Consider the following 19,744-nt stretch of genomic DNA (forward strand, 5'->3'; position numbering starts at 1 on the left):
CAATGTCAGTGATATATATTTTTTTATTTAATCCTTATTTAAACAGGTTCATCAAGAAAAATGTGTACAATAAACCTGTGTGAATGCACATATAAAGCTCAACATGGACAGAAGCACAAATTATTCACAGACACGTCAGACTTTATTTTCACATAAAAAAAAGCAATTACAAGAAAATGCTTGAATTCTGGGCCAAATTAAATGAAAGCAGAACATTAAGATTCAACAACTACAAATTTATTCCTGTTAAGTAGTTTTTTATGTGTAGAAAGATACAATGTGAACACAGAAGCAAAAAAAAAAGAAAGAAAGGAGAGTATATTCTTTGCAGGGGAGAATCAAAATGATTATTATGTTTTTCCAGTTTATTCATATCTTCAGATTAAAATTGACATTATAGGCTCCACAATTTCCCCATGTGGATGTAGATTCCTTAAACTCTGGACTGGCAATCAGGCCAAACAGATTGTATCTGAACAGTAATAACTCAGGAAGAGATGGAACAATGACTAGCAGACAGGATGTTCTCTTCACTGAATTCATGTGTCGGCCTGTGTATGAACAAAGACAGTGTGTTAGATGTTTCAGTACAAAAGGTAGATCTAAACAACGCCCCAAAATGTTCATGCTTACTATTGTTCTGTTAATGACCACAAGTACAACCCTTTTTGTAATGTTTCAAACCAGCTGTGTAGATCAGCAGGACTGGATTTTTGCATTTGCACCATTTTGCCATACAAAAACAAAAAATTTAGCCTAGTACAAGCCAGTTTTATGGAAAGTTATTAAGCAGTAAAAGCAGACCTGGCACTGGCCCCACTCCTTTAACTGAACAACATGCAACTTTTTCTGAGACCTTTACAGCGCCACTGCACAATTTTCTTTCCAAGCAGCACTCACAGACCTGAGAGGGAAAACACAGAAAATAAACACCTTTTGGTCATGCTCTTTACTTTGAGATAAATGTTCATATCTTCAGGTAAAACCTTTCATTTTTTAGATATATAGACAAATACACTAATCAAATATCAGCAGTTCACCAAACTGATGTTGAAAGATTAATTTCAGGGCTGAGGAGAGTCAGGCCCTGTTTACACCTGGTATTAACATCCGTCTGGCCGTCGATCACAAGTGGACAGCTCTAAATACAGGTGTAAACGCACCCAAGACGCATTGAGGACAGATTGAGATCCGATCACTCAGACCACATTCGGAGGTGGTCTGGGCCACATGTGGCCACATTCATTTAGCAGTGTAAACGCAATGCATCCTGGACCACACTGAAGGACCACCTACTCAACTTACATCCTCTATTTTCCGGCAGACTAGGCACAGGACCCTGAATCCAAAGCTGTTCAACTTGTTTGATAACAGGATAAACATATCTTTTTTTTTCATGTGAATTAAAAACGTAATCCACCTCTTGTTTTTTCCTGTTTTTCTCATTCCCCTAACCAGTTTCCCTCTTCAAATCGACAATTAGAATAGAAATTAATCCATTAATTTTTCACTTGTCTGTCTAAAAAAAATATTTCAGACGCTAAATTTAGCTGGATAGTTTCCTCTGTCCTGTCAAGTTGATAACTACAGTTTTTAGTTTTGCTGCGCTGCTCAACATAATGAGCTCAGGATTTATCAGAAGGACGGCTGCTTTATTCCAAACAGTATGAACCTGGACTGTGTGTACCAGCTGACCTATTGGATGTGTAGAAGAACACAGAGCATTAAATACTATTGTATTTCCTGTGTTTGTTTGTTTCTTTTTTTATTATCACAGGACATCAGACCTAAATTTGACCCCCTAAACATGCTCAAAAACTCACCAAATTTGGCATGCACATCAGGTCTGGTGAAAAATTTGATAAAATGTAAAAATTAACCCCTAAAAGTGCCAAAATGTGCTCTCTAGCACCATCTATGTAACTAAAATGGCCGCCACAGCCTGTAGGAATGTCGTTGAGAGATCAAACCAAAACCGATTTATTCATCTCATCACGACCTACAAATCATACACTGACACCCCTGACCTAAATCCAACAGGAAGTCTGCAATTAGCCTGTCAATATAAGACTTTGCCTCAATTTTGGCTCCCGAACAAACGCTATGTCCTCCGAGAGCGTTAATGGTATCGACTTCAAACTTTAATACATGACTTATGACACTGTGCTGAAAAAAGTTGTTAAAAACTTTGTAATAACTCGAACGGTTTGGATATTATAAGCCCTGAAAGTTGCAGTGCCACATCACCCTTACAATGTAAAGCAATAGGGAGGCATGACCTTTGTCTCAAACAGAGGCTTCTGACATCTAAACTATAAGTCTGACCACTTTCAAACCTGTGTCAATGGATTTGCAACAAAATTTCTTACAAAAAATATGATTTTCAATGTAAGATTTGGCCAAAGTAATGGGATTTATGAGGAGATTTCACAAGAAGAGTACTTTAACATTTTCTTCTCCAACTGAGAGGGAGAGAGAGAGGAGGGAAGAAGAGGTTGAGGGGCAAGAGGGAGATCAAAATATATGGTTTCAATATATGGTTGAAATAAACCATTACCAAATCTCAGTAATATTTACAACATATTTTTTTCTCTATTCTTTGGAAAAGACACAAAAAATGATACTCCAAGGGAGGACGGCCTCCCTAACCAATCAAAAAACAGAATGCAATATTGACATCAAGTTGGTTCAATGATAGTCTCCAGAATTCATCCTCAATTCTCTCCACTGTAAGGCAGAGTAGCAGCAGTAGATAGCTCCTTGCGTTAGCCAATGCAACAGCTGGCTTGTTGTAGCAGCCTGAAGGACTCTTTAAACACCCATGGAACTTGAGGTCAGAGACATGATGTTTTTATACACCCAGTCACAGCTGTGGAGTCTATATAGAAGCAGAGCCAAACAACATGACAGGAATTGTAGGATCCAGCATTTTTTAAAGCTTAACTCATAGAGACTAAAAGTCACAGGTTGTCTGAGCCTCTGCTGCTTTGACCACAACTATAAGGAAGTAAAATACGAAATCGCTGGAGTACCCCTTTAATACATATTTTAGTGATGTCATTATTGTATTCACAATCCTGTGATGTATGGAAATAAAATTTACAGCATGAGTATACAATAAACTTAATGTACTATGGCCAAAAGACTTTGGCTCAGTGTCATTTTTAGCAATTTTGGTATTTATTTTCATAACAACTTTGTTTACTTGATATGTTCATTAGATCTGATGTCAAGAAAGGCATGATTCATAAATTGGCAGGTTATTGTGATGATTACAGAATATTCAGTTCTGTTTTTAGAGACATTTCTAACATTTGAACTCCTTAATGATCATATGTTGATTGGCAAAAATAGTTTAAGTGTCGTTCCATTTAATTTGTAGGTACGTAATAGTTTCTTTGCCTCCATTGTTGATCGAATCAAAATCCTTTCCTGCTTTGACTGAGCCATCTTCTCTTTACAGAAGCTAGAGATGTAAAAGATGTGAGACAAACAATAGAAGAAAGAGGAGAGAACACATGACAACCTTTGAAAAAAAACCTGTGAAACTTCGAAAATCTACATAACAATAAAGTGCAATAAAGTGCTGATTACAAACTCATGTACTTGTTTTGTGTGGCACATCTTTATTTATCATTATAGCATTAATTTGGAGGTTTTCCCTGTGTTTACACATCATGATGTGCACTGATTAGAGTCCTGAATGGTATATTGACTTGCTTCATTTGAAATAAAAGCTATTTATCAAATTTCTTACAACTGAAAACACTTTTAGATTTAATTGTATCATTAGTCATGATGTGTTAGCAGTATCAATATGTGCAGTATAATTCAGAACAGATTGGATTTGAACATTTGATAAAATGTTGCACCACTTTTTCTTCTTTTTCTTTTTGCATTTATCATTTATTCATCATGACCAATGGTGTTTCTGTGCTGCAGCCATCTAGGATGTACTCTTAAGTAATTTAAGAGACCTCTGGAAAGTCTTTAGAGATTTAAAAAAAATGGTTCTTCTTCCTAAAATTGAAAATTTGAGTGAAAGTGCAGGACTTTCACTGTAATCTTTCACTGAAGCCCAAAATTTTACTTCAGAGAAATTCAAAGCACTTTGATTAAAAGGAGCCAGTTGTCTAAAACTGTGGCAGCATTTTGGTTGAAATGTGGCTCACTTCATATCTGAATATCAGAAAAAAACCCCGGAGTATAAAAGATCACCAGTTAAAATTCCTTTGTTATCTGGCTCAGATTTGAAGGAACATTTTGTTCACCTCGAATTGGCAGTCACTGCACTCCGCAGCCTTGCAGGAAGCTGCTGATCTCGTCATGACCACTGATGCATGTTAAGTGTTTCATGAGGGAAACTAATAAGTCATCCATAGTGCCATGGCTTCATGATTTTTATTATACAGAAGAGCCTCAAGTAGCTGGTAGAGTAGGTAAAGGTGCCATTTATAGCCAATAAGAACCAGGTCCCAGGCTCAGACTGGGTCATACAGTTAAAGTGATAGTTTAGAAAGTAGATAGTATTTTGGTGTTGCTTTTACACATAATCAAGAGGGAGAGGTGAAGGCGGGATTTACACAAATAATACAAAGAACAGGCCATTTAGTCACACAGTTGTTGTTGGTATGTACTGTGAAACTTTTATCTCATTAACATGTATTTACTGTTTAGTTTGAAGGAGTAAGATTTACTGCTCTTAGTTGAATTTGTCAGATCCAGTCTTACCTTTGTTTTCCCAAAATCCAGGCAGGAGGCACCAGCTAAAAGGGAAGATGTGCCTCGATAACTCCTGGGAGATCCATTTTCCTCAGAAGATTAAGACCTGAGACATAATTTTTAGGAAATGGGTATATACACTTCATACTTTATGAAAACTCACTGAAACACACTTCTGTTCATAAAGTTCAGAAACTGAAAATCTGAAAGTTTAGTTTACAGTATACACAGCAGAAACTCTCTATGACCTCTTTAGTGAGTAACTGTTTTGACTTGTAATTTTTTAAACAGAAATTGCAATATTTGCACATTAAATTTTTTAACTCAGGTATTTTGAGCTTTAGGCATCAGGGATCTTACTATCTAGGCCAGTATAGATACTGTAGGTGTAACAATTCTAGCAACTAAAAACCGTTTTAGCATTTAGAATTCACAAGCAGTATATACATATTTAATAAATAATTTATAGCACACTATAATGTAGTTGTTAGCAGATATCTCTTTATTAATGTATGCCAACAACTGTGTGCACCCATAACTGGATGCTGGGATTCAAATAGATAATGAATGAGAATAAAGTAAAACATATATTGTAATAATATATATAGAAGTTATAATTGTTGACAAATATTGTACATTAATAAACTCTTAAACATGTCCTTTTATTTACTTAAACTATATTATAGTGTATTGTAAACCAGTGGTTCTTGAAGTGGGTCTGGGGACCTCAGGGGTCTTTGAGGAGGCTCCAGGGGGTCCCCAGCAAAAGGGAAATAATTTATTTTCACTACAATTTCATCCATAAGTAACCCAATGACAGAATGTTTGACTATTTTGGTCATGGGTTTCATACACTTTCTGTAATAATTTCTTTTCCGCCTCTGTTGCCTTCTTCTGTTTCTTTTTTGAATTTACTTGTGTTTCTGCTCAAACTTTGGTATTTAATGTTTTTGTCAGACCTGCTGATTAGACGTTTTTTAAAAACGACAGTCTGCTCTTTTATAGGTTTTACGGTAGTCTTCTGCCGTAAACGGATGTTGCCGTGACAACTTCCTTGGTAACAAGAAGCTTGTACATTTTATGGAGGATGTGTCGCATGTTTGGCTAACTTGAAAACATTTCATTGAGTCACTTAAATATTTATTTATTGTTTTAGTGTACTTTCATGAATCTGAAGTTGTAAAGAGTAACGTTAGAGAAGTAAATCTCGGCTAACTATTTACCGCGCCATGTCTCTTTGAGGAGATGAATTCCCACCAGTGGTGCATTTCAGTCCAGATATTTCTTGTCTTGTGTGGACGTTTGGCTCAAGCAGCCACAGACTCAACCGTCAGTGCCAGCCCAACAACTGAGGGGCCTTTCAGCTCAGCAACCCCTGCTCCTGGGTTCACGGAGGCGGCCACAGGCGGCCTCGGTGTCGGTACCGCTGAAGCGGCAACCACCGAACTGACGACGTCTGACGCTCCCACTGTGGTCACTGAAGCTCCGTACGCAACCACCGTCCAACCTGTACTGCCTCAAGACGGTAACTTACATCTGCATGTTGTAACTGTTGAGCTGAAAACCTCAGTCCAGCTATATCTGTTTTCATTCTGCAGCAGTCCTCTGTTTATTAGGCCAAGCAAGCCTCTTATTTTTGTTTTGATGATTTGTTAAATTTCTCAAAAATGCTCCAAGACCCATCAAACCTTCTTCCACTGATTACACCGTGCAACAAATTTTTACTTGTTTTTTGTTCGTTTTTTGTTCCTGGGTAATAAGTGTTATTTCCTAATTGCTTATGACTAAAAAGTATAAAAAGTGGCTATTTTTCACTTTAAACTTTGCTTTTGTGACCAGGACATTGATATTTTGAAATGTAGACCTGTTTCCAATGAGAAAATGGGCGAATTTTCATTCACATAAAGGCAGAAAAAACAACATATGAATCATTGGATATGATGATAGGGGAATGTATTTGGGGCTGATTTGTAAAAGTGAGTTACAGTATAATCCTAAATCTCAAAAAGCTACTCACTTCTAAATCTTTTGTGGTCACTTTGTCCAACTTTAGTATAAATACATATTTATTTTGTTTTGTATGTTGTTGTTGTTTTTTATTAGTATTTGGTTTCATCTTTGATGTGATTTCCTGGTTTTAATATCATTACATAATATATGATATAGTGGTTACAGGTGTTAATTCCCACATATATATATATTATATATCACTATATTCTATATCACTGTAAATTGAATATCTTTTGGACAGTTAGGTGAAGAAAACAAGCCATTTAAAGTTGACACCTTAGGTTATAGGAAACTTGTGATGAACGTTTTCTGAGATTATACAATTAAATACAAAAAAATTAAACATAAAAATAATAAATAATGAAAATATTTGAGTTTCCAGGACTCTTTCACTCACAGTGTAGTTGCCGTCCTCTTATGTGCTTTTGTTAAAAGAGCGAACGTTGTAATAAAATTTAAACCCGACTAACACAAGTCTTTTCTGTTGTTTTCCAGCTTGTCTCTGTGATTTAACCCCCGATTTCTGTGACATTGGCTGCTGCTGTGACACAGTTGATTGTGGTATTGCTAACCTGAGTACTGTCTTCACTGGATGTCCACAGAAAGTCATGTAAGTCTTCTTGCACATGCTCATAAGTTTCTCACACATGAAGTGCATATTTTTAGCATTTAAAAGAACTCTTATGTTACAGATCAGGAGTTTGCATCGAGAAATGGCTGATATTCAGAGCCAACGTGGATTCATCTTTTGTCACTGAGACTGACTCTTTGTTTTGTGTTCAGCCTGAAGGTAAAGAGATTAATGAATTTCACAACAGCATATGAATGAGCAACACTTGACTATCTCCCCTCCCACCCCCCCCAACAGATAATGCACCTCAGTCTCTCCCAGCTCTGCTTCAGTATCCGGCTTTAGGGGACTCGTACCACTTCTCACCACCAGAACCTACAAGCAGCAGCTACACCAGAGATTTTTACAGGGTAACACAAACAGATATTTGATGTTTAAAGGTTTCTGCTCACAATATTGTATCTGAGCTATTGTGTCATATTGAGTTCTCATTTACATTCAGAGTTCTGCCAAAAAAAATGTGCTAATGTAGTTAAATCTTTTATACGAAACATTCAAAACAATACCATAAACACATTGATATAAAAACAAAAGCAACTGACATGAATTAGCTCTCAAGGCAACAAACAGATGGACATGATACAGTTTGTTCAATTACAATTTGATATATAAGAAACTAACATGTATAAGATTATACTTTTGATAATAATAATGATGGTTATGATTATCTATACTGGTGGTCATAGTGCTGCTGGTGGCATGGTATTGTTGTTTAGTTGTATAATATTTATACTATTTATAAAATAAAATAAATATTATTTCAGAGGCTTTCAATCTTTCTAGTAAAATTCTGTTCAAAACTGAATATTTTTATGCTTTTGATTAATTGGATATCAGCAAACATAATCAATCATTAGCAACTTCTACCCAAAAATATTGGTACTGGATTTCAAAAACTCATATTGGGTGTTACAGCACTAAATAGAAAAATATGAAAGAAAAAACAACTGAATACAAAAATTCTGATCAGCTCATTGTTGATATTGTGAGGCTCAACTCAACACTGTGTTAATTTTCAGTGATTTAGTAGAAATTTTAGGTTTTTCCAGTGTTACACAGCACTAAAACAAAATCTATAAGTGTATCTTTAAACAATGAAATGCGACTCTGGTTTTTGCAGGCTGATGATGTCATCCAGACGTTTTTCTCCAACTCGTCTGTGCGGGGTCTCCTTCGTCAGCCGTCTCCAGGGGCTGCAGCTGCACTCTGTATCAACCGCAACCCTGCAAGTAAGCTCACACCACATAAAGCTCACAGTACGTTCACCTGTTGTATATCACAGTGTAGCAGAGTTTCCCCAAACCTTTTCAAATCTAGACCTGCCATCAACATAAACACAAAGCCACATTTGGTAAAAGCTTTGTCTGGGACTTCCTCACACCAGAATGAGCGTTCCTTCTCACATCACTCTCTCAGTGTACTAGCACTAGCCAAAAGACCCCCTTAAAGATTTCCAACAGTCCCTGAAGTAGACTCGCTGCAGTTTTCAACTCCTCAACTGATGAACAGACTCTAACTGAATGTTCAGGAGGTTTTTTCGTGTTTTTGTGCTGTGTTTTGTGTGTTTTTTGTGTTTATTTTGTGTGTGTTTTTGTGTATATTATATTGTGCCTTCATATTACAACCATTTTAACCACTGTAACACTTTTTTCCCCCGACATACCTTCTGTTTTCTTCTGCTTGCAGAGTTCTTGAGGTCTGTGTCTCTGTCTTGTACCCGCATGTTGACTCCTCAGTCGTGCACCACAGACCCAAACCTCAACGCCCGCTCCTACTTCTCTGACCTGAGTCTGATCAAGGTCAGCATGTCCGCCTGCACTAATCACTTCCTGTCAGGCGTGCTCTCATGTGGAAAACTACTAGTGAGAATCTCACAGCAGATATGCTAACATCAATATTGTCATTGCAGATTCCGATAGCTGAGACGGCACAAGTGTCAGACTTTCTGGTAAGTCAGTGATTGTGAACACTGGCATGTAGGGTTTTCCTGCAGATTAACAGGCAAAAATACTTATACTCTAACTACAGTATTACTCCAACATATCCCTTGTTTTTTTTTTTTAAATAGATAGTTCCTTACCTCAGTTTTGAGTGGGTGTCATTTTCATTTTTATCAACACCTAACAAATACGGCCTTTTGTTGGTTTTTGCTGAGTTCCTGAATGTAGATTTAAAAGAAAGTATCAGTGGTTGGAAGTGCCAACACTTGTGGTTAAACAGTTACTAGTGTGTGTTTAGGTAGAGTGAAGTATGTGCATTTAAAAGGTTAATATGTTAGACTAACAGGTGATGTCATTTAACTTTGTTTCTTTTGTCTTCTGAAGTAAGATGTTGTTTTTCTTGTTTCAGATCCCGGTCACTAAGCTGTTTGACTGGCCTGCACCAAGTAAACAAAACAACTCCTGTATTAATGTGGTGAAAAAGGTGACTTAGATATGATTTGTAATATTTGTACCTTAAATTACATGTAGTTGAGTTTATAATGAAACATTAAACTCAGTTCTCCTCTTCCTGATTCTCTCATAGGTGGAGTTTGTCATAGGTTACACAGGCAGAGGGGAACTTTCATATGCAACAGTCAATGTCTTCTTAGCTGACGTGGATCCCAATCGGTCGCTGCTGCAGACGCATTCTATACAATTCCAGGTAGCCTCGTAAAGCCGCAGATTTGATCACTTAATGATCTATGGATTCAAACGCTGAGCTTCTCTCTTCTAGCTGGCAACACCCAGCCCTACTCCAGGAGGACCGAGCCCTGCAGTGGGACTTAGAGTGGGATCTCCTGTCATGGGTCGCTTTGCTGAAGCGGTGAAGCCAGTATCCTCACTAACCACATCATGAATTTCTCTTAAGATTTTAAAAGTTATATTTTCAGTTTTCAAGCTAGCTATGAGTCAACCAGACATCAAAGTTCCTTTACAGTGAGTCAGCTGACCACACTGGGGGTCTCACAGGGCGGCGAGTGTTCCTCTGACCCCAGCACACGAGCAGCCATCCTCTTCACACACAACACCGTCAGTGGCTGCACATTCAGGTGAGCCTTCACTATTTTAGAGAAAGCAATAGTGTCACTACATGAAGAGTGGTGGTGGAGTTGCTGAAAAATAGTCAGTGTTTAAAATTGTGTCCATGTGTCTGTCTAGTTCTCCCTCTAGTGACTGTTCAGAGCTGCAGTCCCAGATTTACTGGGTCTTGCAGGAACTCACTACTCCTGATGCCATTGCCATGAACTCGGGCTCCCAACCGGACTGGACAAGAGTCATCACCCAAGAGTGTCCTGTCAGCTTTCAGGTACAGCTGAATCAGGAATCTAAAATATTTAAGCAAAAGAGGAACTGTGAAGACTTAAGGATCATTAAACTTGAATAAACTTTTACATCTTTGTTCTTGCTCTGCAGCAAAACCCAGGCTATTTTGGATATCTCGGTAGGAATTGTATTGAAAGATCATGTTTTGTTTTCTCCTGTCTCTTAGGAAACATGCGAATCAGGCTGCATCCTCCCCCACTCTCTCTCTATTCGAGTGCTGTGGGCTCGCCAGGGCCCCCTTGACCTTCCCCAGAGCTACATCCTGGGAGCCAAATATCTTTTCCAGTGTGGTCGTTTTAAGGTAGGCACCATGTGTTTTCAGGACAACATCAGAAATCACTTCTTTTCTGTGCGATACACGTTGTTTCACCTCTATGAAAACACCTAAACGCTCTCCTCCTATTTCCTTTCCAGTGTCCTATAGCGTCCCCTCTCGCTCTGACCACCGAGGTGACGTTCGTCGACACTACAGTTTACCCAGAACCCCCCAGAGGCTTGCCTCAGCCTCACTGGAAGTTTCCATTTGATTTCTTCACTAGAGGCACTGCTGAGCTGGACCGGCACACTGTTAACAACGGCAGTGACACTGAGAAGGTCACATGGAGTTTAATGCTGTTCACAGTAATGTTGCTAAGAGGATTAGAATTCTTCAGTAGGTAGATGGATTATAGGTAACAGCGGAGCAGTTAGGCAACTTTTGAAGTTTCAAAAGGCTTTTTAATCTGAAGAAAAGTTGTATGTGAATGATTGTTTGCTGTGTAATTCGTTTAGATTTTTTTTTACATGAAAATGAAACGAAAATACTAGATATCCTAAAATACTTTAATTTATTTTTTGTACATTTTCAAGAATACACACATTTTTACAAGACATTTTACGAGTCATCATTTCACTGAGGTAAAGATGCATTTTGTGCACACAGCTCCTCTTCTCTCTCCTCCTTTTGGTCATTTTGGTTTCTGTGTGTTCTCTCCTTTTGCCCCGAGTGGTGTACATAGTTGAGGAGGTGGACTATAGCAGCAGGAGTTATTCCTTGCAAACGTGTAGCAGCGCCCAGCTGGAAGATAAATCATGGAATGACTCGCATATTATTATTTCTTTATTGAAAACAGCAAAAGAGTTCATTGAAATCAGGGAAGTGTTAACTGAATTATAGGCAGCTCTGGTGGTTTAGCTGGTAGTCTTATAAAAATATGAAAAACTCACAGTGCTGGGTCGAACTCTGTCCAAAATCTCTCTGACTTCCTGAGACAGAGACACCGGCAGAGAGAAATAGTCTATGTCCTGTGGGAGAGACATGTTCTCCTCCTTCTGAATCCTCTCAATCTCTTTCTTCTGTCGGTCACAGTGAGGCCTGTAAACAGCTACATGAGGAGAAAGTTTGTTATGGTAGCTTAAAGAGTCAAAATACCAAAATACCAAGGCAACATTTTAAGGCAATGCAGGAGGAGGCCTGTGCTACACATTTTTAAGTTTAAGTTTATTATGTTTTCAACCGTAACAATCTGTCTGAATCAGTTTGTCACATGTTTTAATTTCTACATCTTATAAAGACAAGATTCCTCTTTTCCCTCAAAATGTCAAAATTATTTTTTTGCCATGTCGACTGGCCTCACTGAAATATCTAAACAACTACTGGATGAGTTTCCATGAAATTTGGTACAGACGTAGATGATCTTCTGACTTTTCATCTTGCATGTGGTCAAAATTTTAATTAGTCCAATATTTTAGTTTAGGGCTACATCTCCAGAAAAGCTTAAAATCCTCACATTTGAGAAACAGTGACCAGTGAATATTTAAAATTTTTGTTTTAAAAATGACTAAAACAATTAATTGATTATCAAAAATATTGCCAATCCATTTTCTGTCGATCAACTGAAGGATTAATCTATTAATCGTTGCAGCTCTACTTTGGTTTCTGACCAAATATCTGCTAAACTAACGACATTCCCAACAGCCTCATCTGTCCTGCTACCATGGCTTTAGACTCTTCGTTTTGTTACCTTCGATCTTGAGTCTTTGTGCGAATTCCATGTAAAGTGAAAGGCATTCTGGGAAGACAGATGCCAACCTTTCAAAGGACATATTGTTGTACTGCAGCACATCCATACCACTGAAGAGAAAAAGAAGCCACACAGAAACAATCAGAGCCTAAAATTGACCACAGATGTACTTTCACTGAGTCCTGAGATGAAAAGTCAGCTGGGCAGATGTGGTGACATGACACTGCTGATTCCAGATGTTTGTCACTCACGTCAGAACGGTGCTCTTTGCCTCACTCATTCGCATGTCGGGTAGCTTTTTCCTCCAGGCTGCGGTGGACAGAACGAGAGCCTGAAGAGCTGCTAGTGCATCTTGGAGACTGTCCCTCACTCTCACAGCCTCCTGGTAGCGCAATGAGGACACACATCCCACCTCCTCAAATCCTGACGGGAGAAAGATTATGACAGGAGAGAAGCTAAAAGACAAAATGTAGAACTGCTGGTACCCATAATGGCTCTACAGGTTGTACATCCTGACGTGTGTGTGTAAGAGGCTACAATTACCTTTCAACGTGAGGCGGAGGTCAGCATTGTCCGGCCTTAGAGAGGTGCGAAACTCAGCTCGACTGGTGAACATGCGGTAGGGCTCTGTAACACCTCGGCTCACAAGATCATCGATGAGAACCCCGATATAGCTCTCCGTCCGAGACAGCGCCACTGGAGGCATGGAGAGCGCCAAGCGAGCGGCGTTGACCCCCGCCCACAAGCCCTTCAAACAGAGAGTAACAAGATTTTCTCAGGTTTCATTCTTTTCTGTGAGGATGCGGATCAGTGTCATTTGTATATTAGAAAATACATGATGCAACAAGAGTGCAGCCTTTGTTTTTATTCATTTACATTTCATTTGGATGTGGTTTTGTAATACAAATTAGATGAGATAGATGAATATTGATACCTGAATAATCTACACAATGTTTATATATACATATGACAACAGCATTATTTACAGAAAAATTGGGTGCTGGAAGTCAAATTTCAGACTTTTTTCCTCCTCCATGCACCTTGGAAGTAGTTGAAGTTCTGTCAGTAATCCCTACTCAGGAAATATTTGTTTTAAAAGATCTGTTCCAACATATGCACAAATATTAAAGGAATAGTTCGGCATTTTGGACAATGCGCTTATTTGCTTTCTTGCCAAGACAGTATTGATTCCACTCGTGTCTGTTTGGTAAATGTGAAGCTAAAGCCAGCAGACGGTTAGCGTAGCTTAGCATTAAGACTGGAAACGAGGGGAAACAGCTAGCCTGGCTCTGTCCAATTGTAACAAAATTCACCAACCAGCACCTCTGAAGCTCACTAATTAACACTTAACATCTCGTTTGTTTAATCCGCACAAAACCGATGTGTAGAACAGACAATCTAAATGTTTCTCAGGGGGTTATGTACTGGACAATTTCTTGGCCGGGAGCAGCAACTTCCTGGAGTCTCAACCTTACCTTTTACCTACTGCTCCTGCCCAAGAAATAGTCCATTGGACAGAGCCAGGCTAGCTGTTTCCCTCTGGTTCCAGTCTTTATACTAAACTAAGCGGCTGCTGTACAGAAAGAGATAGTGGTATTGATCTTCTCGTCTCACTCGCAGCAATGCATGTGAGTCCAACTGTAAATCTGTACACATAAACAATAAGCGAGTCTGTGCTTCCAGTTTTGTGTGTGTGTGTGTGATGTTGTGTGGAGAGGAGATCCAGAGAAGGTGAAATTATCACAAAGGTGATTTTTTTTATGACCCGCAATAATTAAATAAACTCTTAATAGCTAAATATAAAGTATGAAGAAATGCAGCTACCTGTGCAGCCGCCTCTTCATATCCTGTTGTTCCGTTGATCTGTCCGGCCAGAAAGAGACCTTGAGTGCTTTTCACCTGCAGGGCAGGGCTCAGCTGAGTGGGGCACACAAAGTCATACTGCACGCCATAACCTGGAAAAGCCCAAAAAACATTCAGGCAGTCGCAACACATTTCTGTCTTGAAATATTTTACATCAGCAAAGGATTACTGAGAGCTGCAGCCTTGAATTTAGAGTTAAGAGTTGTTTAATTGTAACCGGTAGATGGTTGGTAGTAGGTATGTGTACCAGGTGTGTGGATCTCAGCTTGGTGCATAGCAGGGATTTCTCTGATGAGGCGGAGCTGCATGTCAGGAGGCATAGTCATGGACAGACCCTGAGGGTACAAAAGGTCAGAGTTCACCCCCTCAGGCTCCAACCACACCTGGTGCTTTCGGCCTGGAAAACGTAGCACTCGCGACTCAATGGAGGGGCAGTATCTGAGAGAGACAAGGAGGAGTTGTATTGTCTTTGAGTTTCACAACATGCTGACCACAATGTCTCACATATATACATATATGTATGTATGTAGGTATATATGTATAAAAATGTTTGTACCTGGGACCCTTGGCGTCTTGCTGTATGTGACAGTTGAGATGAAGACTCTCCTTCACCACTCTCTCTACTCCAGCAGTAGTAAAGGTCAGGTGGCACGGCAACTGCTCCTCAGGCTACAGTGTTTCATTTCAAAAATTTGACATGACACATTAAATAATGAATAACATAATTTTAAAAATGTAAGGAAATGGTGTAGAAATCCTTTATTTACAAAACATATTATAGATTACACATAAATCTTAAGCATTCTTTTAGCTGTGGGATTATTCCCAAATACTGCTGCCGAAAAAATAGTTGATTCATCAATTATCTAGCAAAATTAACTATTTTAGACAATGACCATTTGTGAAAGTGACACATTTTTATACTAGACTAATCCTTCACATCAACAACAAATAAAAATACTACATAGCCAAACATTGGTTGGCTACAGTTTTTAAACATACAGATTTGCTGCTTTCATATGATTTTAAATAAACAATGGTGTCTTTTTTGACTGTTGCTGTGGCAAAATAAGCAACTTAAAGACATCACTTTGGGCTTTCAACTCTTTTAATGAATAAAGCACATTACAGTATTGAAGAGGAGAAGACTTGTGTCCTTTATAGACTAAACAATCGATTCATGAATAAAAAAAGTTAATTCAGGTATACTATAGCATTTTTGAGTGTTTTTAAAGAGTACTTTGACTAAACTTTACCTTGCAGCGTGTGTGGGTATTAAGGAAGCTGAAGGGGGTCGGATGACTGTCAGGGGGGTGAAGCTCAGCCTGGGAAAGATTTACTGAATCCTTCACAATCCTAGGAGGAGTACCAGTCCTGAGTCGACCAATCCTTAACCCCAGCCTCTCTCTCAGCGTGTGGGATATCCCAGCACTTGATGGAGCATCTCCTATCCGACCCCCGGGGGAAGTGGTCTGGCCCATGAAGAGGGAGCCAGACAAGAAAGTACCAGTAGTAAGAACCACAGAGCTGGCTGAGATCGGGTGGCTTCCATTTGCTGAGAAGATGATGAAAGAGGTGCAAAAGCATAATAAAATTATTAGTGTAGTACTTCTGGAAAATTCTGAAAGTGTAGATGTCAAATTGTTTTAATATTGCGAATTAAGCTAACATATTAGCACATATACACTGATTTAATAGAGGTGAGAAATCCATTTGTGAGGAAAATTTAACATAGAAATTTGCCAAGCAAACTAAAAGAATTTAAAAAAGACATTAAAATTGCACTTGAGTTTTAATAATAAACCGTTACAAGGACAAAAATGGTCAAACATTAAAAAAAATGTGTTGATTACAATTGGAAAATCTTTGCATACCTTATTACTATTGGCTGGCTACTAGTTTTTATTTAAAATCTTATTTACAATGGTGAGATAACAACAGCTGAGGTAAACACTGGCAGACAGTTCTCATTTGCTGCCTACCCAAACGTATCCCAGTGACTCTGTGGCATCCGGGCTTCTCTGGGTTTGGCTCCGTAACCAGCAGCTCCTCCACTGAGCCCTCCAGCACCGTCAACCTGGGAGTAGACAGCAGCTCGGACTGAATGAGAAACAGACACACAGATGATTGATGACATTTTTTATTTCAGTCACAGAAAAAAACCCAAAAAACTCCTATTATACTCAACATTTGATACCTGAATGAACTGGCGGTAGCGCTGGCGGTCCAGCTGAGCCCTCGGGCCCCACACAGCAGGGCCTTTTCTACGATTCAGGATGGAAAAATGAATCCCGGCCCAGTCTCCTGCTCGACCGCACAGTCCGTCAAGAGCGTCCACCTCCTTCACAAGCTGGCCCTTCCCTACTCCTCCTAAAGACGGGTTACAGGACAGGGCACCTGCAGAGAAAGACAGGACTCAGTCAAGGGTCACATGTCCCTGAAGGTGGCAACTGATTAAAACAAAACTAAGATATGTTTTCCTCTTGCTCTGATTGCAAACTATTTACCCAGGTAGATTTGACAAGGCTCAGAAATACTGACTGCTGTTCACCCTGGTGCAGTTTAGCTGCAACATGATGTTTAAAACACTGTATATTTTGTTAGAAAATTGTTCACACTCATATCATCAAGCCTTGGCAAACAACCACAAAACTCTCTGGATAGACAGACTTAGGGAAACAAGCATTTTATTAAAGTTAACTATCCTTTTAACAAAGCTCTTTCTCTCACCAATGGTGTGTATTTTCTGTGTGACCAGCAGAGTCTCGGCTCCCACTCTGGCCGCCGCTGCCGCCGCTTCGGTCCCTGCATGTCCTCCACCCACCACGATGACATCATACCGCTGTCTGGCAAGGTGACTGGTACGCCTGGAAACCAGTAACAGAAAACTCTGCAGGTGGGGAAGCTTCTTTGTCAACATGTGAGATGCTGACCTGTGGAGTGAAGGTTAGATGGTCAGAAGTGTGGACACGATGACTTTTCCACAGGAGCAGTAAAGAGTGGAGGTCAAACTATGATATCTGTAATATTTAAGCTAAAGTTGCAATGATTTGTCGATTAATCGATTACTTAGCAACTTTTAAATTTATCATTAAGTATTTTCATGATCAATTAATTGCTTTGAGTCATTTTTTAAAGAAAAAAACTCAAATTTCTCTGATTCTTGCTTCTTAAATGTGAATATTTTCTGGTTTCTTTAGTCTTCTATGACAATAAACTGCTTATCAACTGCAAATTGAATTGATAGAAAACTGCCCACTGTAATTGACGTGAATTTAATCCAGTTACAACCTCTGTTTTCTAGGAAGAACAACTAACATCTTTCAAGCCTGTAGAGGATGAATAGGTGATATCAAAACATATATTGGAGCACCACTTAAATAAATGAGATTGGTTATTTTTCCTCTACAGTTTTGGGTCAAACTCAACACTCACAATTCTTATTTGGGTAAAAACGTATTGGTCCACCAGGTGTGCAGATACCAGGGCAGCCTGGTGTTTTCTAGTTCACTTTAAATGGGATCAGAACATAGACTTTCGGATATTTTGTATATATGTAGAAAAAGATACGTAGATATACATTGACTATAGAACATAGACATATCCTCTATATCCAAAGAAATGGACATATATCCTATATATCCTACATAGACTGTAGGATATATAGGATATATATATGTATAAGTATATAAAGATCTTTACATACAGTTTATGGATCAGAAGAACTCTGACACTTTTCATGCGCCTACACCAATACTACCACCTTTAGTATTTGGACGTATCTATACTAACAAATTACCCGAAGGTACTTACAATTTCTTTGACAGAAGACGAAGGAGGTCTTTTCTTTAAGTAAATATCAGGATCCTTGGGAAAGTGACATAACTGCTGCTATGTAACAGAAACGCTCTCCATGGAGGCTGCCATGCTGTCTGCAGCTTACAGCCGTAATGTCTGCTGTATAGACGCACCGGCAAATCTGTTGGCTCCGTTCAGACTGTTTCCCTGAGTATTACCTGTCCTTGTAAGTTATTGATTAAATATATAAATGAATATATAAGCAAGCAGCAGCGATATAAAGGTGATAGGTGAAGGTGTAATCGTTAAATATGAAGGTGATGACAGTTTATAGATTAAATAACATTGTTTGACGGCTGCCACGTGTACAGTAAAAACAATATATTCTTGTTAAGGTCGCTGCGGACTCGATTCCCACTTCTGACAAAACTTCACGTCACCTCCATATCTCATCCTAATTCATATTGTGTATACCGTATCTTTGTCTGTCCTGCACCGTGTAGATGTATATAGATATTTTTTGTTAACTGTACATACAGTATATATCCTGTTAATACACACACACAGTTTATTTACACTTACATATATTTATATCTACATTGGAATTCGTACTTCTATTTATATCCTGCTTTTTTGCATACAGTTTTTTTATCATGTCAATATGCATGCACATAGTACACGCCCACAACACAGAAATGTAAATGACTGTCCCCTTTCTTACACTATTATGTTTGTGTTTATGTTTATTGTTTAAAGTCCCCCTCCACGCAGAAATATGTTTTTCCTCTTGTTCCTACAGTTGAATGTTGGAGCTTCACTGTGCAGAATGATGTATGCGCAGAGTTTGACACTAGAAGGCTGTTTTCACATTCATCTGCTGACAGTGAAAAGTTTCTCTGTTCTCATTGAAAATCCCATTTTATTGGGCGCACATACAAGCATGATTTGTGACATCACAGCTACTTTGGAGCCAATCTTGATCCAATATTCAACTTACACAAGTGTAATGTGGAAATGTGAAGCCTCTAGTGCAGTGATTCGCAACCTTTTTTATAACAAGGACCCCTAAATCAATACACATAAGGTCACGGACCCCCATTTGACAAGATTTCGCTTCAGGGACCTCCTTCGGGAAAAATGTTGGTTGTTAGATCTGATTTAGACCAGAATTCTATAGTTGTCAACAATACTGCGGAGGAAATGAAACCTATAATTAGAATAGTCACTTGTATGACTCTTAATCACATTGGACTCACTTCTATAATGAATGAAATGGTGAAAATGAACTATTCCCCCGAGAACTCCCTCAAGGACCCCGGACCCCTGCTTGAGAACCACTGCTCCAGTGCACAAACACTGAGAATGGACTTTATAGCGAAGTAGAAGACATCTTGTGTCCAGCAGTTAAA

The 19,744-nt window shown here is 38.8% G+C and overlaps 2 protein-coding genes across 2 annotated transcripts; one reads left to right on the forward strand and one right to left on the reverse strand.

Moving 5' to 3' along the window:
• The first annotated feature begins 5,753 nt into the window (after nt 1-5,753).
• Nucleotides 5,754-11,541, forward strand: LOC137172440 (tectonic-3-like). Its single transcript, XM_067576863.1, has 14 exons — nt 5,754-6,247; nt 7,228-7,342; nt 7,425-7,522; nt 7,601-7,713; nt 8,484-8,592; nt 9,050-9,162; nt 9,273-9,311; nt 9,713-9,787; nt 9,890-10,009; nt 10,082-10,180; nt 10,294-10,397; nt 10,507-10,654; nt 10,838-10,972; nt 11,086-11,541. Exons 1-14 carry the CDS (start codon nt 5,968-5,970, stop codon nt 11,329-11,331), a joined length of 1,794 nt encoding a protein of 597 aa, XP_067432964.1. The 5' UTR covers nt 5,754-5,967; the 3' UTR covers nt 11,332-11,541.
• mto1 (mitochondrial tRNA translation optimization 1) lies at nt 11,476-19,592 on the reverse strand. Its single transcript, XM_067576862.1, has 13 exons — nt 18,351-19,592; nt 17,268-17,470; nt 16,735-16,934; nt 16,520-16,637; nt 15,794-16,092; nt 15,094-15,206; nt 14,785-14,975; nt 14,499-14,629; nt 13,218-13,422; nt 12,926-13,097; nt 12,675-12,784; nt 11,878-12,035; nt 11,476-11,728 (listed from the first exon to the last, which is right to left on the reverse strand). Exons 2-13 carry the CDS (start codon nt 17,455-17,457, stop codon nt 11,561-11,563), a joined length of 2,055 nt encoding a protein of 684 aa, XP_067432963.1. The 5' UTR covers nt 17,458-17,470; nt 18,351-19,592; the 3' UTR covers nt 11,476-11,560.
• Between the last annotated feature and the right edge of the window lie 152 nt (nt 19,593-19,744).

The sequence above is a fragment of the Thunnus thynnus genome, chromosome 20 (genome assembly GCF_963924715.1).
Source record: "Thunnus thynnus chromosome 20, fThuThy2.1, whole genome shotgun sequence".
Classification (NCBI taxonomy): Eukaryota; Metazoa; Chordata; class Actinopteri; order Scombriformes; family Scombridae; genus Thunnus; species Thunnus thynnus.

What these genes read in the sequence shown, in the direction of transcription:
- LOC137172440 (XM_067576863.1), top strand. Translation starts at nt 5,968, where the DNA reads ATGAATTCCCACCAGTGGTGCATTTCAGTCCAGATATTTCTTGTCTTG. An exon ending in TATCAACCGCAACCCTGCAA is followed by an intron (nt 8,593 to 9,049) that starts GTAAGCTCACAC and finishes TTCTGCTTGCAG; the next exon opens with AGTTCTTGAGGTCTGTGTCT. An exon ending in CACAAGTGTCAGACTTTCTG is followed by an intron (nt 9,312 to 9,712) that starts GTAAGTCAGTGA and finishes TTCTTGTTTCAG; the next exon opens with ATCCCGGTCACTAAGCTGTT.
- mto1 (XM_067576862.1), bottom strand. Translation starts at nt 17,457, where the DNA reads ATGTTGACAAAGAAGCTTCCCCACCTGCAGAGTTTTCTGTTACTGGTT. An exon ending in GCTACCGCCAGTTCATTCAG is followed by an intron (nt 16,638 to 16,734) that starts GTATCAAATGTT and finishes TTTCTCATTCAG; the next exon opens with TCCGAGCTGCTGTCTACTCC. An exon ending in CCTCCGCCTCACGTTGAAAG is followed by an intron (nt 13,098 to 13,217) that starts GTAATTGTAGCC and finishes TTCTCCCGTCAG; the next exon opens with GATTTGAGGAGGTGGGATGT.